This window comes from Odontesthes bonariensis, chromosome 24 (genome assembly GCF_027942865.1).
Source record: "Odontesthes bonariensis isolate fOdoBon6 chromosome 24, fOdoBon6.hap1, whole genome shotgun sequence".
Lineage (NCBI taxonomy): Eukaryota > Metazoa > Chordata > Actinopteri > Atheriniformes > Atherinopsidae > Odontesthes > Odontesthes bonariensis.
This window is the reverse complement of record NC_134529.1, coordinates 8,630,743-8,656,062: the sequence shown is the minus strand read 5'-3', so window position 1 is coordinate 8,656,062 and position 25,320 is coordinate 8,630,743. Positions and strand designations below refer to the sequence as shown.

Sequence of the window (25,320 nt, the reverse complement as noted above, 5' to 3'; positions counted from 1 at the left end):
TTTAAACATCATTTTAAAAAGTAGATGCAGCCACTAAAACAAGCCAATTAAACTTCTTCCCATTGCCTGTCACATTTTTACCTTAAATTCTTTAAGGGCAGCCATATACTCACAAAATGGAATTGCATCCAACTAACTTTCACCACATACTGGCTGACAAGCCTCTAAGCTACTGCAACATAAAGGGATGGCATTACACTGTATCGTCTTGGCAGTGTTGGATAACAATTTCTGAACGTCACAACTTTCTGAGATAATTACAGTACACTACATAATTACATTTTGACCCGACCTCAGAGCTCAGACCCACACAGCAGGATATATCCTTGACTTCTGCACAGCCATGTGACGCAGTCCTGAATGCCAGTCAAACACTTTTACGTTAAGCTCAAAATCCACATCTAGCTGACTGATACACGTGTTTGTTTGACCAGAGTATATTGTCTCTTTTTATATGCACAGCTTTGTTGTCTCCCATGTACCAGTTGTTTTCCAATGACAGTTGGTGTCAAAATTATGTGGCCCAGCCTCCTAAACTTAGAGCCCCTGCATCTCTGAGATACTCTGGTGATTTCTGTTGGCAGCGGCTCCTGACACATTGGTCGCAGTAATATCACATATGTCATTTCCTGGCTCAGCCAGGGAAAGAGTAAATCACATGAAACCAGATGGTGTACGTAAGAGATAAAGTAATTTATTGTTTAGTCACAAAACATGTAAGTATACAATTACTAAGTAAAACTGCAACTGAAACCAGAGCCTGTGGATGTTAACAAATCATAGAAACCAGCAAAACAGAATGGATACAAACTAGTCTAAATCGATTAGACTTAAAACACATTAGTTAATAGAAAACTGCACTTCCTACTTTAATATAAGTACATTAGTTACCATCCCATGTTGCTCACAACAGTTTTTCAACTAAGCCTGGCTCTATTTCAAGCTAATTCCAATGCCTCATATGAATAATACTTATTGAGCAAATATTATGCTCCTAATAAGGTTGTACCAGAAAACAAATATTACTTTCGTGACTTCCAGCCTTACAAGGGTAAGCAGGACAGCTGCAACCAATACACAAAATTTACATCATGGCCATACTAAAAAGTGGTGCCTACCAAAAGTAAGCAATATAGTTACAACACTAAACTTTAATAGCTGAGGTGCCTAAGGGACTGATGGATCAGGTCAAAGAACAGACCAATCAGCGGTAACAGATATGAAGTAAAAGGGATCAGGACTATTTAACCAATCCTGGACAACAAACAGCACTTAGCAAGCCAACCAGCACTCTGCAATTACATCCACAATTTGCATACCAAAACTGACCTGGAGCTGTTTACATACATACATAGAAACATACATACCTACATAGTAACATACTGTACATGCATACATGTATGCATACATACATACATTCATAGAAAAATACACACTTACATGCATAGATATACATACATTAGCCAAACCTTGCCAGGGAACAGCACACTTTAGACAGCAAATCAGCACTCTGCAGTCACCCTCACAATTTCCATATCAAAACAGGCCTGGGGCTGTAACAATATTCCAGCAACAAGCGTCCCACGTTTTTCTGAAGGGATTATGTATCAAAAAGCAACATATTTCTCTTCAGACAGATGGAGGTGTTGGAAGAAAGTTACAGAGCTCATGAAAATGAGAATTGATCTTGAGACCTACTTGAAATGTGTTTTAACATTTTTTTTATTACTATTAATAGTATTATTATTATTATTATTATTATTATTATCATCATTATTAATTTAATGCTTATATTGGCTTTTGGGAATCACCACTGTCTGGTTAAGTTCAGGATGCTGTAATATTTTTTCCCACAACTCTGGGCTCCAGGTTCAAAAAGCAACCACCATAGTTTATTGTGACTTCAGGAATAGTGAAGTGGTTGCAGTCTGTGTTTTTGCTGCTAGATGTCGCTACATTGTACAGTCTCTCCATTGGCACCAGAATGTGGTTTTATAAAGATTTGGTTTTAAGTGACGCGTGATAAATCTAAACTGATTGGAGCTCCACAGTTTATGATTATTTGGTGCCATTAATATTCTTTTTCACTTGGCAGAAGCGGAATTTGCATGATACAATTGGTATTACGCATGTGGATCCTGAGGGCAAAGTTGTTTTACTTAAACCAACAACGACAAAAAAAAGGGTCATTTGCATTTGAAATTTTGAAAGGCTCTCTGTCTCTTAATGCTCTATGAGTTCTATTATTACACCATCTCCACTCACAAAACCATAGAACACAGAAAGGATGTTGAATTTGTATTCAAACTGAATGCTTTTGAAGGGCAAAAGCAAACATCACTTACCGAAAAAAAGTGGTTCAGTGCAATTTATCTTCACTGTTGCCTGGCTGTTCTTTTCATTCAGCTTGTGACAGGACCTATTACTAGCAAGATGTACCTAATAAAGTGGGTGCCAAGTGTATAAACATATGTATATGTATATATACCTATATCTAATTTTATGCTGTCCATCGAATACGTGCACCACACACAAATAACCTGTATTGTAGGTCTCCCAAGCATTAAATTACCCACAATACAGAATTGTTCAAAACTTCCCTCTAATATTCTAGATAAGTAATAATAATTATACTTCAGTACAGCATCTGTATAGATATATAATTCACTCCAGGGCTGATGATCATATTAATATATAATGGTATCATGACAAGATTACTCTTGTAATACGACCACTGTAACATGTCAGCAGATGACATCCTCCCAGGTGTTGAAAGCCTCATCAGACATTATCAGAAACATTATTGGAACTAGAAAAAGCTGTTCCTGCAAAACAGCAGTGAGAATGCTGATAAGTTGAATGGGGATAGCTGACCATGCTAAAAAACTTTCAATTTTAGGAGAAAACCAGTTGCTGAAGTCTTGGTTGAAGGAATTTGAAGTTGAAATGACAATATTGGAATGATTTCCAGCTATTGGAAGAACTACAGAATTGATTAAAGTGCTGACAAAATGCAGAGGTGGCAGCAAAAAAAAAGGTGAAGGGTTAAAAACAACAGAAGGAGAAGAAGATGCAAAAAAAAAAACGCAAACCAAAAAGGGAAAATTTTGCAGAAAATTAGTTGCTGAAGTTTCAAAAGGCCTGAAAGGTATTTTTGAAAGGAGCTGGAGCTAGATGAAGGCAGAAAACTACAGAAAATAGACAATGGGCTGGAATGAAATGGGCTCACATTTTACTTCAAGGTTGAAGTAATGAAGTTGAAGCTCAAATTCTATAAATGTCAGCTCTTTGGTAACATTGGCTGAAAGAGAACCACTTTTCCCACATTTTAAGGTAGAATTTGTTTCTGTAAGTTAAACTGTATGAAAGTTAGAGGAATTTGTTTGTAAATTTAGTTGAATTTCAGAACAAGCAGAAGATGGTCTCTGCTGGCTCCCCATTGATAAAAACCAAGAAGGCAACATGTTCATGTTTTTGAAGCTGTGATATTTCAAAATTGGCTTAATATTTGAAAAAGCTGAACCATTTGGTAATAGCTGGATGTCTTGTGACCCGTTTAAAGTTTGAATGGTGTCTCTAGCTGAAAGTATGCAGTATTCAGATTGAAAAGAGGAAGAACAGTTTGAAGCATTTCCCATTCATTTGAATGGAATGCTTATTCAGCATTCTCACAAGAAAGCGGTTTGCGATAAACTATAGCAAAGACACGTTTAATTAATGAATGCAAAGGGACTGATCATTGACTCGTCCTACACATTCCCTTTGCTAATTCCACCTGCTTGCTTTCCTCACATACACTAATTATTTCATCATTAATATTTAATTAGATAAGAGAAAGAACATCGCCCTAATTAAAGCAGTTCAGCAGGTACTAATGGGAAGAGTGGATGAATATTATGTGCGTCACAGGAATTCATGTCATTCTCCTACATTGGTCTGTGTATACTTGTCCTCAGAGTCTGCCTCAAAGTTCTTCTTTTATATAACTGATCATTTTGTTTGTACTGACAGTAGTTCATATTTCCTTTATTCAGACTGCTTTCCTTTCATTTCCACTTGCGATTTAGGTGCTCATTATTCAAAAATGTCATCTAGGGTTACATAACAATCTAATGACGACAAAGGAAAAGAGATTACCATCATTAAAATCAGTCCTGTAGCTCTATGAATCTTAATGTTCCCCATTCTGTCATGTGGCAGATATTTGTGTGAGCGGTTTGCATTGTGAACTCCCACCCACCCAGGATTAGCTCAAGTAGTCTAATGGGGTTAACCGCAGAATGTAATTCAGTTTAGATTAAAGAAATGAGGAGACACATCACCAACAACCAGTGACAGTGATTTTACACTCTTTGTTACACCGGTAACTAGTTCAGAGTCACACATTATATATTTCGTAGTATAAAATGATCGTATTTAAGAATTCTTAATTAATCTGGAGATGGAATTCTGAAGTTTATAAAGACGAGACACAAACCAAGTCTTAGTTTAATCTATGAGAACAATGTTCTGTTTTAGAGAATAGTAAAGTATACAACAAAGTGCCTCATCATTGTTCACTGTCAAGACATACCCTAAGATTTGTGTTGAATTTTGCATAATAAAGACAGTTTTGACAATCAACATTTTTTTCTACCACTTTTGAAAATTTCAACTCAATACGTAGTCAATGAACTCAATCTAAAGTCCTGCATAAACTCCATCTATCTCATGTAGTTTGACAATAAGAACTGGGGCGCGTTGCTGGTCAAGCCAGAAACTTGGTATGTCCCAATTACATATTAATGGAATGATGCACTACTCTAATTGAATACAGTAAATGCTACAGTGAAGAATTTCACCGTAAAGTAACAGTAAATCAGACACTGTTTTCCTTCATACCCAATATGAGGCACTATAGTTCCTGTCTTGTCTTGTACAGAGTAATTGGTATTCATCACACTTATGGCCCAGTAGGCCAGAAAAAGGTTTGCACACAGACGTGAATTTATCTTTCAAAGCAAGACATGACGTTTTTACCAACCCTAACTACGTAGTTTTTAATGTCTAAGCATTAAAGGAGAAGCTCAAGTTAACAGAAAGGGGAAATGAGAGTTTGAAAAATGACGCAAACAAACAAACCAGGGGCTTTAGGTCAAATGGGAGACAAATTCAGGTTTCCTTTTTGACAATTATGTCTGTGACTTATCATAAGACTGGCTTGGGCTACAATACCTTCACATGCTTTTGTTATCTGGTTACAGAATGCTGTATGTGTCTATATCAAGTTTGTTTTGTTTAGTCTTATCTTATATGTTAAACATTTTTGTCGCGTTTATTTTTGAGTGTATGCTTAGTTTTTTGTGTTTTGTGATATTTTTTAAATTGTTCTTTGTTTTAGTTGTTGTGTTTTGTCCAGTTTTGCAAATTTTTGTTGTATTGTTTTTGTTTGTGTTTTGTATGATTTTTGTTTTGCTTTTGGTCATGTTTTCGCGTTTTTTCCAGTGTTGTTTTTTTTTTTTACCTCAGGGCCACCGTAGCTCCTTGGAGAAAGAGGAAAGCCTCTTAAAGAAGGCTGTTTTTAGGGCTCAGTCTTTGACTCCTATTGTATTACAGCTCGGCCTTTACATCTCCACCTGATGTTACTGTATTTGATTGGGACTCTGCAGCAGCCAGCCATAACATGTCTGAAACATATTAAGATGCTAAGTCAGGCATGAGGCAACCACCTATTGCATACATGATTCTGGTAACACAGAGAGGGAGCAGGGTGGAATTCCTGGCTCTGTTACCCCTGGAAGCAGAGGAATGAAAAGAATGGGCCCCATTCACAAAGTTACACTCAAACTGCTCCTACACTAATAGAGATTGACATGAGGAAAGACGACAAGTTGTTTTCACACTCACTGGCTCTTTTGTGCTCTTTTCTGAGGGGCGTAATGCAGACAGTGTGCTCTGAAAAAAGGCAGAATTTGATGCACTTGTTTTTCATAAGTGTAGACCACTGTGTCTTGATTGGAGTGTGTGAGAAATTAGGGCTTTGTTGCAAATGTCATTGTGAGTAAACTGGTGGAGTTATTTGCCTCGCTGAGGGACAGATTGTTTGTTCGGTTCAAAAGGAGCAAGTTTTTAGAAAAAATGCAGTTTTTTTTCTCAGCTGTGACATTTTTTCAAATAACACGGGACATCTTTAGAAAAAAAGACCCAAATATTCCTCTTAACATTGAGATAAGTCTGATAAAGACTTTGCAGCTCTGAGTATGTACATTCATCTTTGAAATTACTTTAGAATCACTGGTAATGACAGCATATTATTATGTTCCCACAGCTGAAAACATGCTGATGTTGAGCTGGTAATGATTGTCAACATTTTAAAGTGTCAATGTGCAAGATCTTACTAATTAACACTGTGCACAAGTGAGACTGAGGGGGATTTGATAAGCTTTACAAGTACACCATATGAAAAGTTATTGCCATCCTTCCTAAGGGAGCCAAATCCCAGTATATCCTGGAATTTCAGCAGGAAAGCCTTTGTAATCAATAAACAATCAATGTTTAAATGTTATAACTACATATGTTGTGAGCTTATGGCTCAGACATGCTTGGTGTCCATCATTACTCCTGCAATGAGCTACATTTTCACATAAGTTAAAGTCTTTTTTTTTATGTAGTAGGATGCCTATTGCTAAAACTATCATGCCAGATTTCTCTTTGACAATTGTCCCCTTTCAGTTTACTTCTCATTTTTGGCCTAGCGGCCAAGTAACGTGTGGTATTGGTTTTGTTGTTCACTGAATAATGCATAGATGCACCCATGCAGAGCTAAAAGATGTTAACATCTCAGTTTTCCTTTTTCATCACCTAAAGGGACCTAGAACGTCCTGTCTCATTGGGATTTTAGTTAGTATTCTGTATGCTCCGTGCCAATTCCATTAGCAGTCTGAAAAATGTGCTACTTGTGAAGGAGAAACTTTAATATGCAGCATGTATTGTCTGCATGTTCTAAAGACACATGATTAACATCCAAGCTGCCAGTCAAAAAGCCACACGGCACTGATCTTTGCGGTCCCAGCTTCCCTTTGTAGAGTGCAGGAACTTGCAAAGCTCTTTTAAGATTTGCTTGAGGAAGCAACGGCATAGACAAAATTCAGGCTCAAAATGCCTCCCGCTTGGTACTGTATGCACACATACATCTCTTCACAGAGAGAGCTGGAGTGGGTTGACTCACGCTGGTGTGAAAACACAGAGGATAGGTGGGAGGATGACATCATAAAACCCTGCAGAAGAACAAGGGCCTCGGTGTTGGACCCTTTTCAAGCAGGCACACAAGGGCACGCACACACATACGCGCCTATACATATATAAGGACACACAGTCCTCCTCAGCTGCCTCTCAATCACGCCAGCCGCCCACGCCACACGTGCACGCAAAATACACGCACAGAACATTTCCTTACCAGAAATAACACTGATTGTCCTGAGGAGACGTTTTTGATTTCCAGCTTCCCATGGGGGCGACGTGGGCAGAGGCAGGCTGGTGGTTGGCCAGGATGCGGATACGCTCTGATAGGATTTGGGGGCTCATGTTGGAAAAAATAGATATTAGAAAGGAAAAGATACCATTCATCTTAGATGCTCTGAGGTTCCCCCAATCTCTTGCACCTGCATTCAGTATGGTCCCGTTGCCCTGCATGGGCTACCTCCTGCTTTTATGATGCTAGGACGTGCAGAGAGCAGCTGCTATTAATTATCATTCATGTAAGTTCATTAAAATGCAAGAACGCTCCTATTCTTAGTACATCCAACATGATCAAAAGGAAGAAATCAGGATTGAAGCTTGATCTCTGACAAGTTGCTGATGCAGTGATTCACCAAACAGCACACATTTCTCCACACTTCACACAAGCGCTGCGTCTTCCTTGGCAGTGATTAAGAATAGTTTTCCAGGCTGATGAATTCCCACTTGAATAAGGCAAATATGGCTGCTCGTTGTTCAACTCAGTTTGATAGTTCTTATAGAGCTTTAAGTTGACTGACGTGGTCTTTGTGACCACACAGATATTACTCAGCTTTTAATTGATTGTTGTGTTTCAACAAAATTTTAATTGTCATGAGAACCGTAAATCTGAACTTGAAAAATTGAAGCCTGAAACGGTCATTGCTCCACTCACTTCAACACACCAATTTGAACAAGGAGGCTAATTCAAGGCGTCTAGATTCTGCTAATTTCTCTTTGCTGCATCAATAGCTTCTAAAAGGTAAGGCTAATGTGTTAATAGAGCACAGTTCATCCACAATGTGTCACAATTTGAGCTGAACTCAGGTTAGGACCCAAATGAAAACCCAGACAGAGCAACAAGACGAAAACAATTACCCGGCACAGAACAAAGAAAACCTGGAGGATATATACTGAGAGAGGTGATAACAAACAAAAATCAGGGGTGGCAATCAGAAACTGAAACAAAAGTGGAAATGAATGCGTCACAATGCACAAGGGGATAACTCAACAAAAATAAAACAGAAAATAAGGAAACTGATATACAAGATGAAGATAAATAACTGACAGAAAATAACTAGAATACAAAACATAACAAAGAAACTAATAAACCAAAACATAAAAACACGGAGCATTACACAAAGGAAATTGAAATTGCTTCACATCAAGTGTAGAATACATATACTAAAATAAGGGAAATTACTGAAGAGTCCAATTCCTGATGTTTTTTTTTAATTATTATCAGAAATCGAGCAACAAATTCAAGAAATAAAAGGTATAAAGCTTGAACTGAGAAAGTGATTTGATGTCCCAATGGAGCAGCTGAATTTAATATCAAGACAAACTGAGCCAAAACCAAAAGAAACATTATTTGGTGCCCATAAAATAGTTCATATAGCTCTATCACTTGGTAAAACCCAGCCTTTAAGGACTCAGATTATATCTCTTTCCTTTGGAGAGTTCTTTAAACTAAAGAAAATAGGTTAAAAAGTGGAAGAAAACCTAGAATGAACATGTGTGGTGAGAATTATTTTCACTCATCTCTAATTAGTTGAAGGTGGTTTTATCGTTTCCAGTTGTTTACCATCTCAAAGCACTGACAGCATTCTTTTTGGATATCATCTACATTGCAATGATAAAAACTCAATTCAATTTAAGAGCTGTTTCTCACAGCACCTCGTGTGTCATGGTGGTTCCGTCACATTCATAATTACAGATACTTTGTGTGCCCTGTCTCCCAAGTAGGAATTTTCTGCAATAAGTCGATAAATCCAATATATATTCAAATTTTGACTTAAAAGTAACTCCTGAGAAACATATGAGCATTTCTCAAAACACCAGCTGTCAATAAAATGCAATATCGTCCTTAACTTATTCTTGTTCTAATAAAACACGAGTCAGCATAGGATCTGAGCCGTTAGTCTGTCTGTTTCTTCAGTTGAGTGAACACAAAAGTAGTTTTTTTTTAGAAAAGAAATAAAGCAAACCTGGAGGCAGGAAAGCTTGTTTTTTTTTTTCAGAGATTAAATGTTATACAATTTTGATGTATCACTACCCAACCCTACCCCAATTCACAACAAAAAACTTGTCAAAGCAATACACAGAGAAAGTAAACAAGTTCAACTCCAAGTCCAATTAGATATCGTCTAATTAAATCTTATTAAATCCAATCATGATACAGTTTACTTGATAATCCAATAAACTTAAACATGCTTGTAATCAAGAAAGTCAGAGAGGTTTTCTGTGATATGGATACATTGTGAAAGAGGGTAAATGAAGGAGGTTCTGAGGAAAAACAGGTAGCTTTAAATGGCAGTACGCAGCCCCAGCTGGTGCAATAAAATGGAGGACAAAAGGATTCAGTGTAGGATCAGGCCGTACAAGAAACCTTCCACCTACACTGCTACATCTGAATGTGTGATTTAGAGTCTATTTTCGCCTCAGATTTTCTGGCTCACATGAAGCTACGGCTCTATTTGGAATGGAGGGATTGGCAAGGATGCTGGGACACGCAAAGCTGTGTGTGTGTGTGGGGGGGGGGGGGGGGGGGGGTCTGGGTCTGGCCTGGCAGGATGCTACAGTAGTTAATTAAAGCTTCTGGGCAGGTATTTCAGGATTAGGAGTGGGTGTGTTGAAAGGGCCTCTGGTGGCCTTAGCATGAAGTCGTCATCTCATGAGTAAGGCTGGCTGTGAACACTTGATTGTGTTGAGTGTGTCGCTAAATGTGGTCGCCTCTGTGGTATTTGCTTGATGTGCTTCATTTCTTTGTTATGACTGGCACTTTATGGCGCTGATCATCTTTACCAGTGAGACATCTCATTAACATTGTGTTAAGATGTCATTTGGTGGACAATGAATCAGACGCTTATTCAGCTTGAAATAATGGACAAGTGTGGGGTTCTTTTATATATTTTGTTTTGTAGTGATCACAAATTATGTCCCAGGGAATACATCAGTTACACATCTATCCATCCATCCATTTTCTATGTCCACTTAATCCAACTCAGGGTCGCAAGGGGGGCTGGAGCCTATCCTAGCCGTCATTGGGCAAGAGGCAGGGTACAGCCTGGACAGGTCGCCAGTCCATCACAGGGCCACACAGAGACAAAATTTTAGAGTCACTAACCTGACATGCATGTTTTTGGACGGTGGAAGGAAGCTGGAGTACCCGGAGAGAACATGCAAACTCCACACAGAAAGACTCCAGGAACCCTTTTGCTCTGAGGCGACGGTGCTAACCACCACACCCCTGTGCAGCCCATCAGTTGCTCATTACAACAGAATCATTTCATAATCAAGACACATAAATAACAGTCTTGTGGTCCAACAAATGAACCTAAATGCAGTAGTGATTCTTAATTGAAGCCTAGCCTGTAGTCCAGTAGTGATGGGTGGAGTGACAATGCCAAAACTTTTCGTTTGTCTAGTTTTTATTGTCATTTCTGAGAAACTGAACACTGTGCTCAACGTTCACATGACGGTTTGTCTGGAGCCTGGGCCTGCTGACACACTTATAGCCTCTGTCAGTATGGATTTGTGATGTGGCTCCAAAGATTTTCTTACTTTAGTTTCACCACCTTTATTGAATAGAGTTGAGAGTGCAACCTTCGTATGTATACGTCTTTTTTTTAAATTCTGCATAGTGTGACCTTAAAGATTCAATGAGCATTTTCAGCGATGCTTCGAAAGGCAGTCCCTGGTGGCCATCAGGGGCACAGCACCTAAAGGTTACGCATTGGCTTAACTTTTGAGACATTTTTACTTTTTTTTTCTTGAGTAATCCATCTATTATATTTAGTCTTTGGCTGCACAGGACTGTGGTTTTTGCTGTTTTGTTTTATTGTTTTGCCCATTTAGATATTCAGCAATGTAGTCGATGCTTATTTTCTAACATGCTTATCAATAAATCAATGTGACTTGACTGTAATAAAATAAGTAGAAGGCATAAAACGTTGAGGAAGAAGAAACAGTCCGGCAGAGATGCTGCCACTCTGCATTAAAAGGACCTGAAAGTAGACATGGTTCAGATCTAGTTAAGAATTCCTCCAAGGTGACGTGTGATGAGCATGTATGATGGAGATGCTGGACAGCTCTACTGAGACTATACAGGCTCTGTGATCCAGACCCGGAAAATCAGTAGAAAATGAGTAAATGGAGGGATGGAAAGATTAAAAAAAAAAACTTACAAAGGTTTTTTTCAGTTTTCAGACTGCCAGGCAAAGACTTTGCACTGTAGCATCAAAGGTATTAAGCTCAATTTCTTGTGCGATTGAACTCTGCTCTCTGGATTCACATCAGGGATCTTGTCTGTTTGTCTCCTTCCTTATCAATTTCCCACAGATTCATTTATATAATCACTACCCCCAAAACTTCTCTCATTTCCTCTTACATACTTTGACACACACACATGCACGCACCATATGGCTGAATGTCAGACAGCTGCAAAACGTGAAGGAATGCGATGGAGTAGAGAAAATGAGGATGATGATGATAATGATGATGATCGCTCAAAACAGCAACAAAGAGCTCCCTCCCCATGTACATGTATACGTGTGTGTGTGTGTGTACTGTATGTGTGTGCGTGGGTGCTAAGTGTCAGTATGCAAGGCGACTTGTTATTCTGTACGTGTCTTGTGATAGATACTGAGCTGTCACATCTATCAACCAGACAACCGTTCCTCATGCACATTCTTCATCATGGTAAATTCAGCTAAAATGCTTTCATGAGTTCACAACTTTAACAGCTCAGATGAAGTCATGAACAAAAGCTTTGTAGCTTTTTTTCTGCAATTCTTGCTGAGAAAACCCCTCCAATGACTAGTAATTATGATTGCATTTATTTAGTTCATACATTGTATGCACTGTTCATCACAGTGAACTGAATCTGTCAAGTTTTGAGTCCTTGCATAATGTGGGAAGATGACCACCAAAGGGCAACTACATTTCTATGTGGTATCTTGTTGTGTACATTTATAAATGACTAATGAAATCCCCATGATTTATCATTTTTAGTGCCTGAAATGAAAGCAGGCATTGACAAACTGAGGAGCGGAATAAGCTCGATGTGGGGAATCTGTCACCTAGTGGTTAAATTAAGAGATGACACATAAACTTGTTCTGTCTTAGGATCAGAGCTTTGTTGACCAAGCTTCTGTAGATAATTATTATTTATTTTTTTACAGTACTGTGCAAAAGTTCTTTCTATTTTGCTCTTAAGACCCACACTGTCTTGTAATCTTTTAAAGCGGTCTTAAACAATAGTTTTTCAGGCTTTCTGACGGTTTTTCAAAAGTTTTTCTTTGAAAATTGACTGCTTTTTTATTTTTTTACTCATTTTCAGTTCAGTCCTTGAACCTGACCTTTTTCATAAGAATGTGTTATTTTTTCATTTATTCATTAATGTACTTTTTATTTATCTATACACCACCCTATGAATCATTTAAGTAACATGGCCTTAAAAAACTGTACTTAACTCAAGTTATGAACCTGTCTCGTATTCATACATGTAGACAACTTGGCAACAAACCAATTGCTCAGCCCTAGTCAGGACTGTTGGAGGTAAGTGGAGACAGTTCAAGAAGGTTCTGCATGATCATGCAAAATAATCACAGAAAACAAGGAGGCTAAAACACTGCAACGCATCATGTTCACATCTGAACTTCTGAACACGAATATGTGACTGCAGGAATGCAGTTTCTTCAACAGATAGAGCCATGATGTTAAAACAGATACTCAAACTTTCTGTTTGCTTTGTAGTTGAGATCTATTCCTGTTTCCTGCTATTTTTTTTCTCCTGCTAACAGGTGCCAATCTGGATGGGTTAAAAGCGGAGGACAAATTTCGTGTGTATGCATATATGCATGACAATAAATCTGATCTTAATCTTATTCAGTGATATTCAATGCTTATTACCTGAACACAATGTAATAATATTCACATTTTCATTGTCTTAAATCAAGGAGTACCTGAAACTCATATTCACCAAAAAGACACCCTGGAACGGTCATATATCTGCAAGTATTTACTCATAAACATCTGACACTTTTCTCCAAGAATAACATGTTGCATGTAATATATTTCCACAAATACAGTTAAAGTAGTCTACAAGAGGAAAGAAAAAGTTCCTGAAAAACAACACAGATACATTGCGTATCTAGAGCGTACATCATTCAGTACAACATACCGCCATATCACACACTGCACACATTAACACTTGTTTTGAGTAGCATTTAGTAATATGAAGTTGCAAAGAATGTGGCCAAAATTCTTGATAGTCATTCTGTGTAACCTTCCAAGAGGCAACTCTGGTCAAATGCTGTACTTGTGTCACTGTACGGCAATAATTAACTTCACTGAAGTTGCAGTCAAACAATGCAAAAAAGGCTGAATTGCATGCAAAACTCTCATTTGTACCTTAACAAATCTGCGAGAGGAAAGAAGAAATGGCATCTTCACTTGACTCGGCACAAAACAGTGAAAAAATGACAGAATGATCAAAACATTATCTTCACAAAGTAAGTATTTCAGACTATTTAGAGTTTCCACATGGACTTAATATACAGCCCTCTAATGGTGACACAGTAAAATCAATAGAGTATGGGTGTTGATGACTTTATCAATCTATTATGCTTTGGAAAATCTGGTATGTACAATGTAACAAGCAGTTATCAAACCACTGTTAGTGGAGGATATTTTGTCCTAATTAAACCACACATAAAAAAATACCCTCTGTTTTGCTACAGGGAAACTGAATAATTCTTCTCTCAATACCAAACTTATGTGATACTAAGTGTAAGTGTATTTGACTTGTGAAGTCAATGTTTTTTAATATGAAAACAAAGCAAGAAAATAAAGAAATAGCTGCATATATTTAGGATGATTTCATTCCAGTAAAGGTATCCACTGCAAGTGCAATGACGACCAAAAACATGGGCAGAAGAAGAAGAGAACAAAACAGTCTACCGAGGTCAACTTAACACAGGCCACGTCTCCCGTGTGTCCTGTTTTTCCAATGCCTGTAGCACCCTCTTGTGGTAAACTCTTACACTACATCTAAAGCGGTCAAAAAGAAGAGCAAAATGTCACTGGTTTATTGAAGAAAAAATCAATAAAGGCTAAGGTGAAGACCAGATGTAATCAGTCAGATTGCTGATTCGGAAAATAATGCCAAAAATAATGCTGTTAAATGCTTCAAGTCAGAGATGGACAATTCCAAGGCATCCCCTTCCCTCCACTTCATTGACTTCTGTTGTAAAACTGCAAAGAAAAGATTATCAAATCTTCATTTACATCTCTCCTGAAGGCTTTGTGCCAAACATTCTGTCCAGCTGAGGGAAATCTTTACCAAACACTTGGCACTTTGCGGCAAAATGTTCCAACTTTCATTCTTGAAAACTGCACTCAAACCATCCGGCAGTTCTTCAAAAAAACTGAGTGACACAGCTGGTTTCAGAACTGCAGCTAGGTGGCCCTCTTTATTTCAAGCTAAAACAAAATGGGACACATTTTTCCAAGAGTGCGCAAAGTGTGTGGAGATGACAAATGCTCAGTGAGAATTCATGTTGTTTCTTTAACACCAGCAGCCTTCGTGTTGGTCGCTGGCTGCTCTGTCACAGAGTCCCTCCTCTTCCTCCAGAGCAGTGAGATTAAGCTCGTCGTTGAGGGACATCCGGAGTAGATCCAGATCCTTCTTATTGGCTGCCAGCACCTGTTCAGCGAGTCGCGTAAAAGTCTTGCAGGGAAACAGAGCCACGGGAGAAGAACAAGATGAGAGATTCCGTCATTCCCTCCTATTATATCATAACGACTACTTGATTTTGTTACTTGGTCATGACATTTCTCGATCACCTCACCTCTGTTATATTATGGTTGGTGAAGGCACTTGTTTCAAAGAAGTCCATTCCGTACGCCTTGGCCAGCTGGTGGACAAAAAGCATCATTTATCATTTATTATAATCTTTATTTTTGAGATATATAGCATCAGCAGGGTCCTAATTAGTTTGAGCACACTAACAAAAAACCATGTAGCTGTCCTTGTAGAATATTTCAAGATAAACTCGAGTAAATGAAACTAGCCTGACAGTTTGTCAAATGACTAATAATCAGTACGAGCTTTAGCTGAAAATAGAGGTCTAGAATCCACATAAAAGGGTCAGCACTTTCATAGGTGAAGGTTTAGACTTTTCACGTCTTCTTAAATAGTTTTAGAATTAGATAATAAAATCATTTTAAATCACTCTTAGGATACATGATTAATATCACTCTGAAATATTCAAGCGAAATAGCTGTCGAAGACATTTTGTCAACGACTGTGCATCATTAAATGCACTCAAATGTGCATATTTGACTCCTGAAAGAAATGTAGTCCCCACTACAATTTTTTAAAAAGCCCCAGGGATTTGAGCATCACGGTCCTTGTATTTCACATGTATAGTTCATGGACTTTGGTCTGATAGTAAAGTTACAGAATAATGCCAGTGACTGACCCACCTTGACACCTTGCTCAGTGGCCACCTGCCTCTTGTCCACCTCATCTGACTTGTTGCCAACAAGAATCTTCTGGACCTTGTCTGGAGCGTACTGCAGGCGGAAGCCATGTGGACATAACAGAATATTTACAGATAAGGCAGGAGGAGAGCAAACAAAATTTAAAAGATAGGAGGAGCGATTTCAAATGTCAAGAGAAGGCAGAAGAAAAACACAGGAGAAAACGCAGGAGCGACGGCGTTCCGGAAATGAAACCATGATTAAAAGTAAGTGGGAAGCATACCAGGATCAACAGAGAATGTATTCAGGCAGAGCTATAGAGGAAATTAGGTCCATAATCTCTAAATTAATAGAGCAAAATCATCTGGGAAATGACGGGGGAAAGCAGGGCAGATGAGAACCGTACAAAGACTGAGCTGAGTGGAAAAAAATATGTTCTTTCCAATCATTTACGACTACACTTTTATTAGAGCGACAGATATCGGAAAATAAGATGAAATCTGACACAGCACAGCTGTCAAGTCTGCATTTGGTTCACATCACACCATCTGTTGTTTTTCAACCTGAGCTGTCCACACGCCCAGCTCTCTCATTTTGAGTCTTTCTGCAATGTGGAAAGAACGCTTGCTGATTTTCCAAAACGTCTGACTTCGCGAGCTCTTTAATCCCCCGTCTGCGTGACTCACCTCGTCCACATCGCTGGCCCACTTCATGATGTGCTGGAAAGATCGCTCACTCGTGATATCATACACCAGGAAGATTCCCTGAAATGACATGGTCAAAGGGAAAACAATATGATTCCTGTAAGCAAACACACTTCTTGGAACATTTCTCTTTTTTACATTATAAGCCACAGGCTGAATGAGAAATCCACTGAATTCATTTATCGCTCAAAACAGGAACAAGACACTTTCCTTCCAATTCCATTACCAGTTTCTGGTAAATGAACAATTCACTTTGAGCCACTTTAATCTCTTTAGCAGCCCAAAGCAAAGACAGAATCCATAGAAATAAATGTCAAGGTGCTGCTGTAGCTGTGGAAGGCAAGTGAGGAGAAACAGCTCATTTTCACTGTCAGAGGTGACATCAAATCTTTCTACTATATTTTTCTTAAATGCTACGATTAGGCATAAGCTATTCTTGTAGCTGACTATAATCTGATTAGATTTACACAGTAATAATATAATAACATGTGTTGAATCATACATAGAATCATACAGCTGCTAAAGTCACCTGTGCTCGTCTGTAGTACTGCTTGGTGATGGTCTGGTACCTCTCCTGGCCAGCTGTGTCCCTGCACAGACAACAAATGTGCACACACCGTGTTTTGAGATATTTTGTTACAAACATGCGTACAGTGACACATGCATCGCCGTAGCCAAAACGCTGAGGTCATGTAGTCCCACCAATATGACCTCTTCCAAAACTCTACCAGAAAACTAAATTACATTGAATCAATGTGTGTAAAACGTGATATTCCTGAAATAATTAAAACAGCCTCGTTTTAAGCTATTACGGGTGTTTTTTAGTGATTTATTTTCATATGTATTCATTCATTTGTGTATTCATTTATTGTCTTTGGCTTGTTTGGGCATTTGCTGCCTCTAGATGCTTCATCTTGAGAATTGTTACAGCAGTTAACAGAAGAGATTCTTAATAATTATCCTGCTCTGTAATGAAAATCTTTATATCCTTAGTCGAGACTAATTTTATTACAACAAACGTACACACCCAAGTTTGATTCTTTCCACAGTATCAGCTCATGACAAATGTTGTTTTTGTTCATAAATGTCATTAACAGTAGATCCATGAGGCAAAATAAATTCTTGCTTTTTTTTTTTGGTCATATGAAATTCAAACATGTTTAACATGTTTTAAAATGTTCCCTATTTTTTCCTCATTTTGGACAGATGTTCATTCACTTCCTGTTTATAAATAAGCCATCATAAAAATCGCTAAAGCAGAATATCATTAAGTTATTATTATCATTCTTCTTCTTGTAGAACTTAAGTGCCCCTACATTTCAGGAAACATAAATTGGACAGCATTGCCTTAGCATTCAGGATAAAAGCCACCGCCCTGAAAATGACCAGTTACACAAGCATGTGTAATGAATGGTGAAAAATACAACAGTCTGTAAAACAGAATAACAAGATTTGAAGTACAAAGCTTTAGAACATATTGTCTCACTGCAGTTTCTTACCATATCTGTATCCGTACTTTGACACCATCTATTACTAGTGTCTTCATTTTGAAGTCGACTCCTGTAAGAGAGGAGATACGGTGATAAGATACAATATTACATTCATAGAGGAGTTCGGGATTTATAGGATATTGTTCCAGAGAGAACAGCAAGATGCCTTAAACCTCTGAGACTTCAGAGATTAGAGCTCTTTCCACTCAATAGGTGACAAAAGTCAATTAACAGGGCATGTCTCCAACAGACAGTGGACTTATCATTATCAGCGACCACTCTCTAAACATCACAGACCGGTGAGAGCCACACCATCTCTTTATAATGAGCCTGTTAGAAGACCCAATGATCCAGTGAACTGTTTGGTTCAATTCTTTGTATTGATTGCAAAGGAGGTAAAAAAAAAAAGGAGGAAAATGGTCAAAACGAGAGAAAAAAGCAGAAGAGAATCAGAAAATGGTGCAGGGACTGGACCTATTTCAGATAACTGACCGTGGTTCTTTTGCATTTATATAACAAAAACTAAATCCAAATATTGATCACACAGGAAGTTATTGTACTAAACTCTTCCAATGTATGTTGCTGTGAAGTAGGAGAAGGGTTATAATGAGCTTCTAATACCACTAACAAGTGTAAGAAACAGCACGTACAATATGAATATAGTCTCAATAGAATGCGACCAAAATAGCTAATCACTGTTTCTTTTTTTTTTGTCTCTCTTTCTCTCCATTTATCTTCTCAGATGAATGGATTTAAATCAATAAAAACACATCCTCAGGCATCTGGAGACCACTCTAATCCCCGAGAAATCAATTGGCAGTTCATCCCAATTAGGCTGATAGTCAGCACCCCTGCGTCACAGCTGGCATCACGCTCAGAGAAAGAGCTGCCGAGTCCAATCAATTCGTATGACTGCAACATCTGCTGTTTATGGTTTTTTACGGCTGCATTTCTGCAGGGTTCCGTATATTCCTAGAGAATGACATGAGGGAACAGATGACAGATGTACTACAGCTGGCCTGGCTGAGTTTTATAGATGGTATGCCACTGTATTGGTGTAGAAACAGCTGGAGTCAAGCGAGAGCTCCATGGAAGCTGGGGTGCAGCATGCTGCCACGTTAAAGTCTTAATTCAACCTTTGCTTTTAACCACAGAGCACTAAGACCAAGATAAAGGTCAGCATAACTACCAGTGGCTTGCCTTGCCTGCAGCTTGTGGGGAGACTAGTGAAAGATGATGCCTTCTTACATCATAGTGTAGTTTTACTGGTATTAAGCTGTAGTCACAATTGAGTGAAGGAAACTGGGATGACTGAAGTATAAATTGGAGATGTGGTATGATGGATACTCCAGCTCAGTGGCAAAGTGGAGGATTCTAATTGAAAAAAAAAAAAATCAGTGTAACACGGAACAAATTGTTTCTTTTAATTAGAGGTCTGATATCCTTATAATTTGGGTTTTCTGTACTACAGGAGAAATCTAACTTCTGCAAAACCTCTAAATCTAAAACTCAGTTTTTAGAAAGTTCAGGGTAGATCACTGATTCGAGCATATGTTCAAGAGCTGCTGTTTCCTTAAAGGGATAGTTCACCTCTGTGAGCCGAGTTATGGCCTCGTTTTGGCCTCGTTTTGGCGTTGATGTATTGCAAATGTATTACTCTTTTGAACGCATATTGTTTTGAGAAGCAAAACGCTCTATTTTTGTGGCCCCAGCCAACAAGCCGGACTACCTTCGTCAACGCCAAAACGAGGCTGGAACTCGGCTCACAGGACGCAGCGGGGGGTAAGAAAATGTTCATAAATAATATTGCTAGTATGGGATGTCATACAGCTTCAAAAGAGGCGAACTATCCCTTTAAGGCGAGGCAGCTGCTCATTCTTTGAGTACAGTTGAAAAGTCAAAAAGTACACCTCCTCTCATCTTTTCATAAGCTCTTCTCCGTGACCTCGTAAGAAAATGTCATGGGGTTAAGGAAAGATAGGAGAAATTTGGATGGACAACCACGCTGCAATGAGAATCAAATCCCACTAAATTGTGATGCGGGTCTGCAGCACTAAAACAACTGTTTCATAAACATCATACAAAAAGTGCTTTAGATACTTCATCAAGGCTTTATCATATATATCATTTCAGTATAATAAGGTAGAATCACTGCTACTTAGATACTTCTGAATCATTACACCCAGATAGTAATCTTCCTGAGAGACAAACATTATATCACCAGACCCTTTGTTTGAACTGAGGTGTGCCAAAGTAGCCACCCTACAGGCATTATGCAGATGAGTTTTTAGGATGATGTAGTCCAATGAGGGAAGACAAACCTGGAAAATAAACCAGGCATTTCAGGTTATTAAGGAGTAGTTCCCATGTGGAAGAGAATAACTTTCTTTTGTGTGGGCTTTTAACTTTTTCAAAAAAAAAATCTAATTAACATGCTGAAGGAAAAGGAAAACATAAAAAGCATGACCTCTTTCTCCAAGTCTGCACGGATACAAACAGCAATACCTTTGATTGACTTCCTGGAAGTCAGAGTTGATGCAGTCTATTATCTTGGTCCAATTAAGTAAACATTTTTTGTAATTTCAGAAGTGTAAAATCCTGCAGAGCAGGTTGAAAAAAAAGAGCCGTTCTCGAGCTCCCCTCTTCTCTTCAGAGGTAACTGTAACAATGGAGTGCAATTTGCACAATGTGAGAGACAGCAGTTCATTTAACGTGGCAGCGTGTAAAAAGCCATGTAAAAACTAATGGGTACACACCCAAAATTGACTGGACTAATTGACTGTGTTTGACAATGCAAGACGGATTAGGCGGTAATGCGTGTCAGTCTGCTGTAGGTAATGGTGACAGGCTCACGAATGGATGGATGGACAGATGAATGCTTCGGCTTTGACACTAATTCACCGGGGCATGGATCTGTCATCCATGGCCATAATTACCATCAGAGGACACACAACAGCTGTCAACAGCTGGTTTCTTGGTGGCAAACCTTTCTTTTACAGTCACGAAATGTCACCAATTTGAGCCGAACAGCTGAGCTCACACGTGAAACAACACATGTGGTGACTATTGTCAGCATTTCTATTTAGAACAGAATAACTGAACCGAAAGGTTAACAATCAGTTTGGTAAATGTTAGCATATCACACACAGACATATACATCCCGCTGAAGAGCATATTTATCAGCTGTAAATGTACAGTCCTATACAGATCTTAATAATAATAATAGTAGTAATATATACAAAGATTTAAAGAGTCAAGATCTGTTTGCAGGTCTTGTGGAGGCTGCGCAGAGAGTTGTGAATTCCATGTCCTCGGGTGGAAATCAATGCATGTGCTTAGGAACACTTTTGTAAATCATTGTCAATGAACACGACTGATTACTGCATCCATGCAAGGCGAAAAACTCTACCATGCAAAGAGTGATGTATATAAACATGGTCAAGTCACTTTCAATGAAAATTTAAGATGGACTGAGGCTAAAGCAGGGAACTGAACTGAGGTAAGACACGTCATGATTTGAATTACTGTTTTGGAAAGAGAACTTCTTCCTGAACATAATTGCAATCTAACTTGTTATCACTGCACACCATGAAGTACATGCTAGTTTTTTTTTAGATATACTGCTATTATAATTAACAAACAAAAATGAAAGACTGCATTGTCCATTTCACTAAAAGTCCAGGAAAAAGCAAACTCTATGAAAACAACATGTTTTTTTTATTACATCTTTTACAACAGGACAACCATCTGTGGCAGCAGGGATCCATGCCTGCCCCTTCAGAATAACAAGCAGTGGTGAGCTAAGTGGAAATGACCACGGCACCATGAGGACAGTTCCTTATTGAGATATGATATAGAGCCAGGACAGGCTGATATTTCATAAGGGATTTGACAGCCTGGAGCTCCAAAGGAGTCCAGTGACGAGACCGCCGAGGTAACAGAAGATTAAACTCAGGAGTGTGACTGAACATCAATACTAAATCATCTCAACAGCTGCTCTTTGCCTGAGAAATGTGCACGCTAAAGCCCACAGAACCATGACCTGTGAAAATAAAATGGGCCACTTCAACAAGTGAGGGTGTATGATTCATTCAAGTAAGATCTCAGAACTAATCCTGTAGTCTGTATGTTATTTATTGTTAATATTTTTCCTTTATGGTGTTTTAATTTAGGAAAAAATATTATAAACTAAACTTTGGAGTTTGGTATGGAAGACCACACATCTCCTTCATAGAACATCAACCTCTTTCAACTTCTCTAAGCTGTCAGGCTTTAAACATCAGTGGCCCATCTTACAAATGATCTTCTGGCTGAAATGAAGCAAATCCCTTCAATTGGGCTTCAAAAGCTTGCAGAAAGCACTCCCAGGAAAGTCAGGATTACAGATATTTACAGACGTAAGTGCATCTCTTGGATACTGCTGAAACTATGCAACTCTTTATGGAGTGACCCGTCCGATTTAAACGTCTCACATCAAGGACTTGCTGCTCTCATTACAAGTGAAGTGTGTGGTGTCATGTCTCTGAGATCTAAAGAGGAGTGGATGCCTACAAGTCTGACAAGGATTTAAAAAAGAACTCCCAGTTCATTGAACAAAATAAATGAAATTTCCAATAGCTTCCGATTTATGTATGTGGATGGAGAAATCACAGATAGAGTTGATTGACCACAGTAACAGTAGACATGCTTGTGCCATCCCTAAAACATCAGCCCAACTGCAGACTGCATGACTAAAAAAGAAGTCATTAAGAGCCACAGATTTCATCACAAGATAAAAGTCTGTTCAAAATTCGGATGAGATTGCACATGTTTAAGCTGCATGGGAGGTTTGCCAGGTAAAATCTTCCACTCGCCAAAAATAACGTTAGTGTAAAACTATAGTTTGTCAATGAATAGAATGAGGCATTCTGGGGAAATGAATCAGAGTAGTTTGGTCATGGAACAAAAAAAACAAAAACAAACACAACTCCGAAGCATGGTGCTAGAAATGTTATGGTCTGTGCACGTCGTTTCACAGTCTCAGGGGCTGGAAGGTTTGAGTCAATTTCCACAGGATAATGATCCTCAGCATACTTTGAAGTCAATAAAGAATGAATGAAGTCGAGTCCCAGATTTAAATCACACTGAATGTTGAATGATTGATAAACCTAGTTTTATTTGTGATTGTGTCTGAGTGCACCAGCTGTATCCGTAGGCACTGATTCATCCGTCCAAGTCAAGACCTTGAAATTCAAAGACAGTTAAATGTTTGCTTGTCCAAATATGTCAACAAAATCCACTCTACAGACAGCTCGGTGCCCACAGAATAACAGCAAAGCACAATGTTATCTGGGAGCTGCTGGTGGCTGAATTTGAGTGTTTATCTTCATGACTAAACAAGGGGAGGCATCAATCTTTATGTGCTAAAGAGGACACTCATAATATTTATGGGAGGTATAAATTTGAAGGCAATAGGCAAGACATCCTGACAGATTTAGAGATAATTAAGAGCAAAAAGTGAGTGATTAGACCACCAGGGGAACTAATAAATAATGGAGCTACCCATGAGATGAACATGGGAAAGAATTCATATCCTTCCGTGTCTGTGAAGGTTGAGGGATTATTCCCTGATGGTGGCCGACTTTTTTAATCATTGAGGGTCCGTGAAATGCCTCTCAGCACAACGTCTGGACAGCCCCTGCTGTTTGTAACTTTTCTATCCACAATGAATACCTGGACATGAGAGTCTGACTCCTCCAGCTGTGATGGTGAGCACTGCCGCAACAAAAGCTCAAAAAGATCACAACACTCCTCTTTTTTTTCAATACACACAGACAGGCTGAACTTTTCTTGTAAGGGACAAGAGAAAGGGATGCCGAGTTCAGTGTAAGCATCGCACGACAGGGTGGAAGCTTCCTGTCGAGCACCATAGGTCTTTGACTTAAAATAGAAAACTGCCGTCTGTGCAAACTGAGCACATACATTCCCTGGCCCAAAAAGAAGTCGCCACCTACAGAAAAAAGGTCACACACTCGAATATTTCGTTGGACCACCTTTAGCTTTTGATTGCCCACGCAGTAATTGTCCAATAGGAGGCTCTTACCTATTTGCTTAGTTAAATTCAGGTGGCGACTTTTTCTTTGGCCAGGCAGTGTATCATAACTGGATGGAGCAGGTGTAAACACACAGGGGAGGATTCATGAAAAAAGCAAGTATTTTGGCCCTATCACTGAATCTGTGCACGTCCAACTTCTGATTTGACAGAAAAGTCTGAAATCGTGGATGTCTGTGAAATAGCTAAGCTACCGAAGCATAACCAGTCAAAAGCTTTGCTGCAAGAAGTCAACAGACTGAGACAAGATGGTCCAAACTGAATCGACAACACCTAGGAAAAATAATAGTAAACTAAGAAGGATCCATCAATCATCCTTCTCTCCCCATATATCTATTCAGAACTGCAGCCTGTCCAGAGTGTCAAAGTGTCAAGTGAACAGAAACAAGGCTAAACTGAAGAGGGTAACACAACCAACAGTGAGTAAAATTCACAAGCCTAAGAAGCACGATGCAACAAGACAGATAAAGCAATGGACCCCTCATGGAGCAGATGAATGGGACTGTGCTCGATCACTAACAGTTCAAAGATCATCTTCAAGTAATTCTCCAGCACAGTACATGAGGGTTGTTTGTACGGGCAGCTATCAGTGAGCTGATTGGACCTTTTCTGCTTGAGGACGAACTAAAAAACAACTCACAAACAGACTTTGTGGACTGCAGTGGTTGCAGGAAGAAGTCTGCAGCATTCAGGAGGTGCATGAACCTTTATGCAGGACAGAGCCTCGGTGATCACCAAATAATGACTGAGCTCTCTTCCTCACCTGACGTTAATACCTGAGAACTTTGCCCTCTTTGAGAAGCATAAGGTTGCTGTTTCAGAGTAAGTTAATTGTAAAACCATCAAGAAAAATAACTGCTCCATGTATAAAAGGCTTATGGCAGTTATTGGAGGAAGAGTGGCCTTACTATACATTAAATATTTTCAAAAGAAGAAAAATACAATTCAAATGTCTTTCTTTTTCTGTTACTTATTTGTCACCCTCCTCCCAAAAGCCAGAAAAGATTGTTTTGTAATTCAGTTGCTTTGTAATTCTGCACATATGTATGTCCACTGAGAAAGGAAAACCTGCTTG

General features: G+C 38.8%; 1 protein-coding gene across 2 annotated transcripts in view; it reads right to left on the bottom strand.

The window, feature by feature from the left end:
• Positions 1-13,490: 13,490 nt before the first annotated feature.
• Positions 13,491-25,320, bottom strand: part of rab15 (RAB15, member RAS oncogene family) — a 17,340-nt gene continuing 5,510 nt past the window's right edge. For both annotated transcript variants that reach the window (XM_075459207.1, XM_075459206.1), the window contains exons 2-7: positions 18,164-18,224; positions 17,194-17,254; positions 16,647-16,724; positions 15,964-16,053; positions 15,327-15,392; positions 13,491-15,205 (exon numbers count right to left, since the gene is read on the bottom strand). In XM_075459207.1, the coding sequence (XP_075315322.1) occupies positions 15,044-15,205; positions 15,327-15,392; positions 15,964-16,053; positions 16,647-16,724; positions 17,194-17,254; positions 18,164-18,210 (504 nt within the window). In that variant the 5' untranslated portion in view covers positions 18,211-18,224 and the 3' untranslated portion in view covers positions 13,491-15,043. The remainder of the gene's footprint in view (positions 15,206-15,326; positions 15,393-15,963; positions 16,054-16,646; positions 16,725-17,193; positions 17,255-18,163; positions 18,225-25,320) is intronic.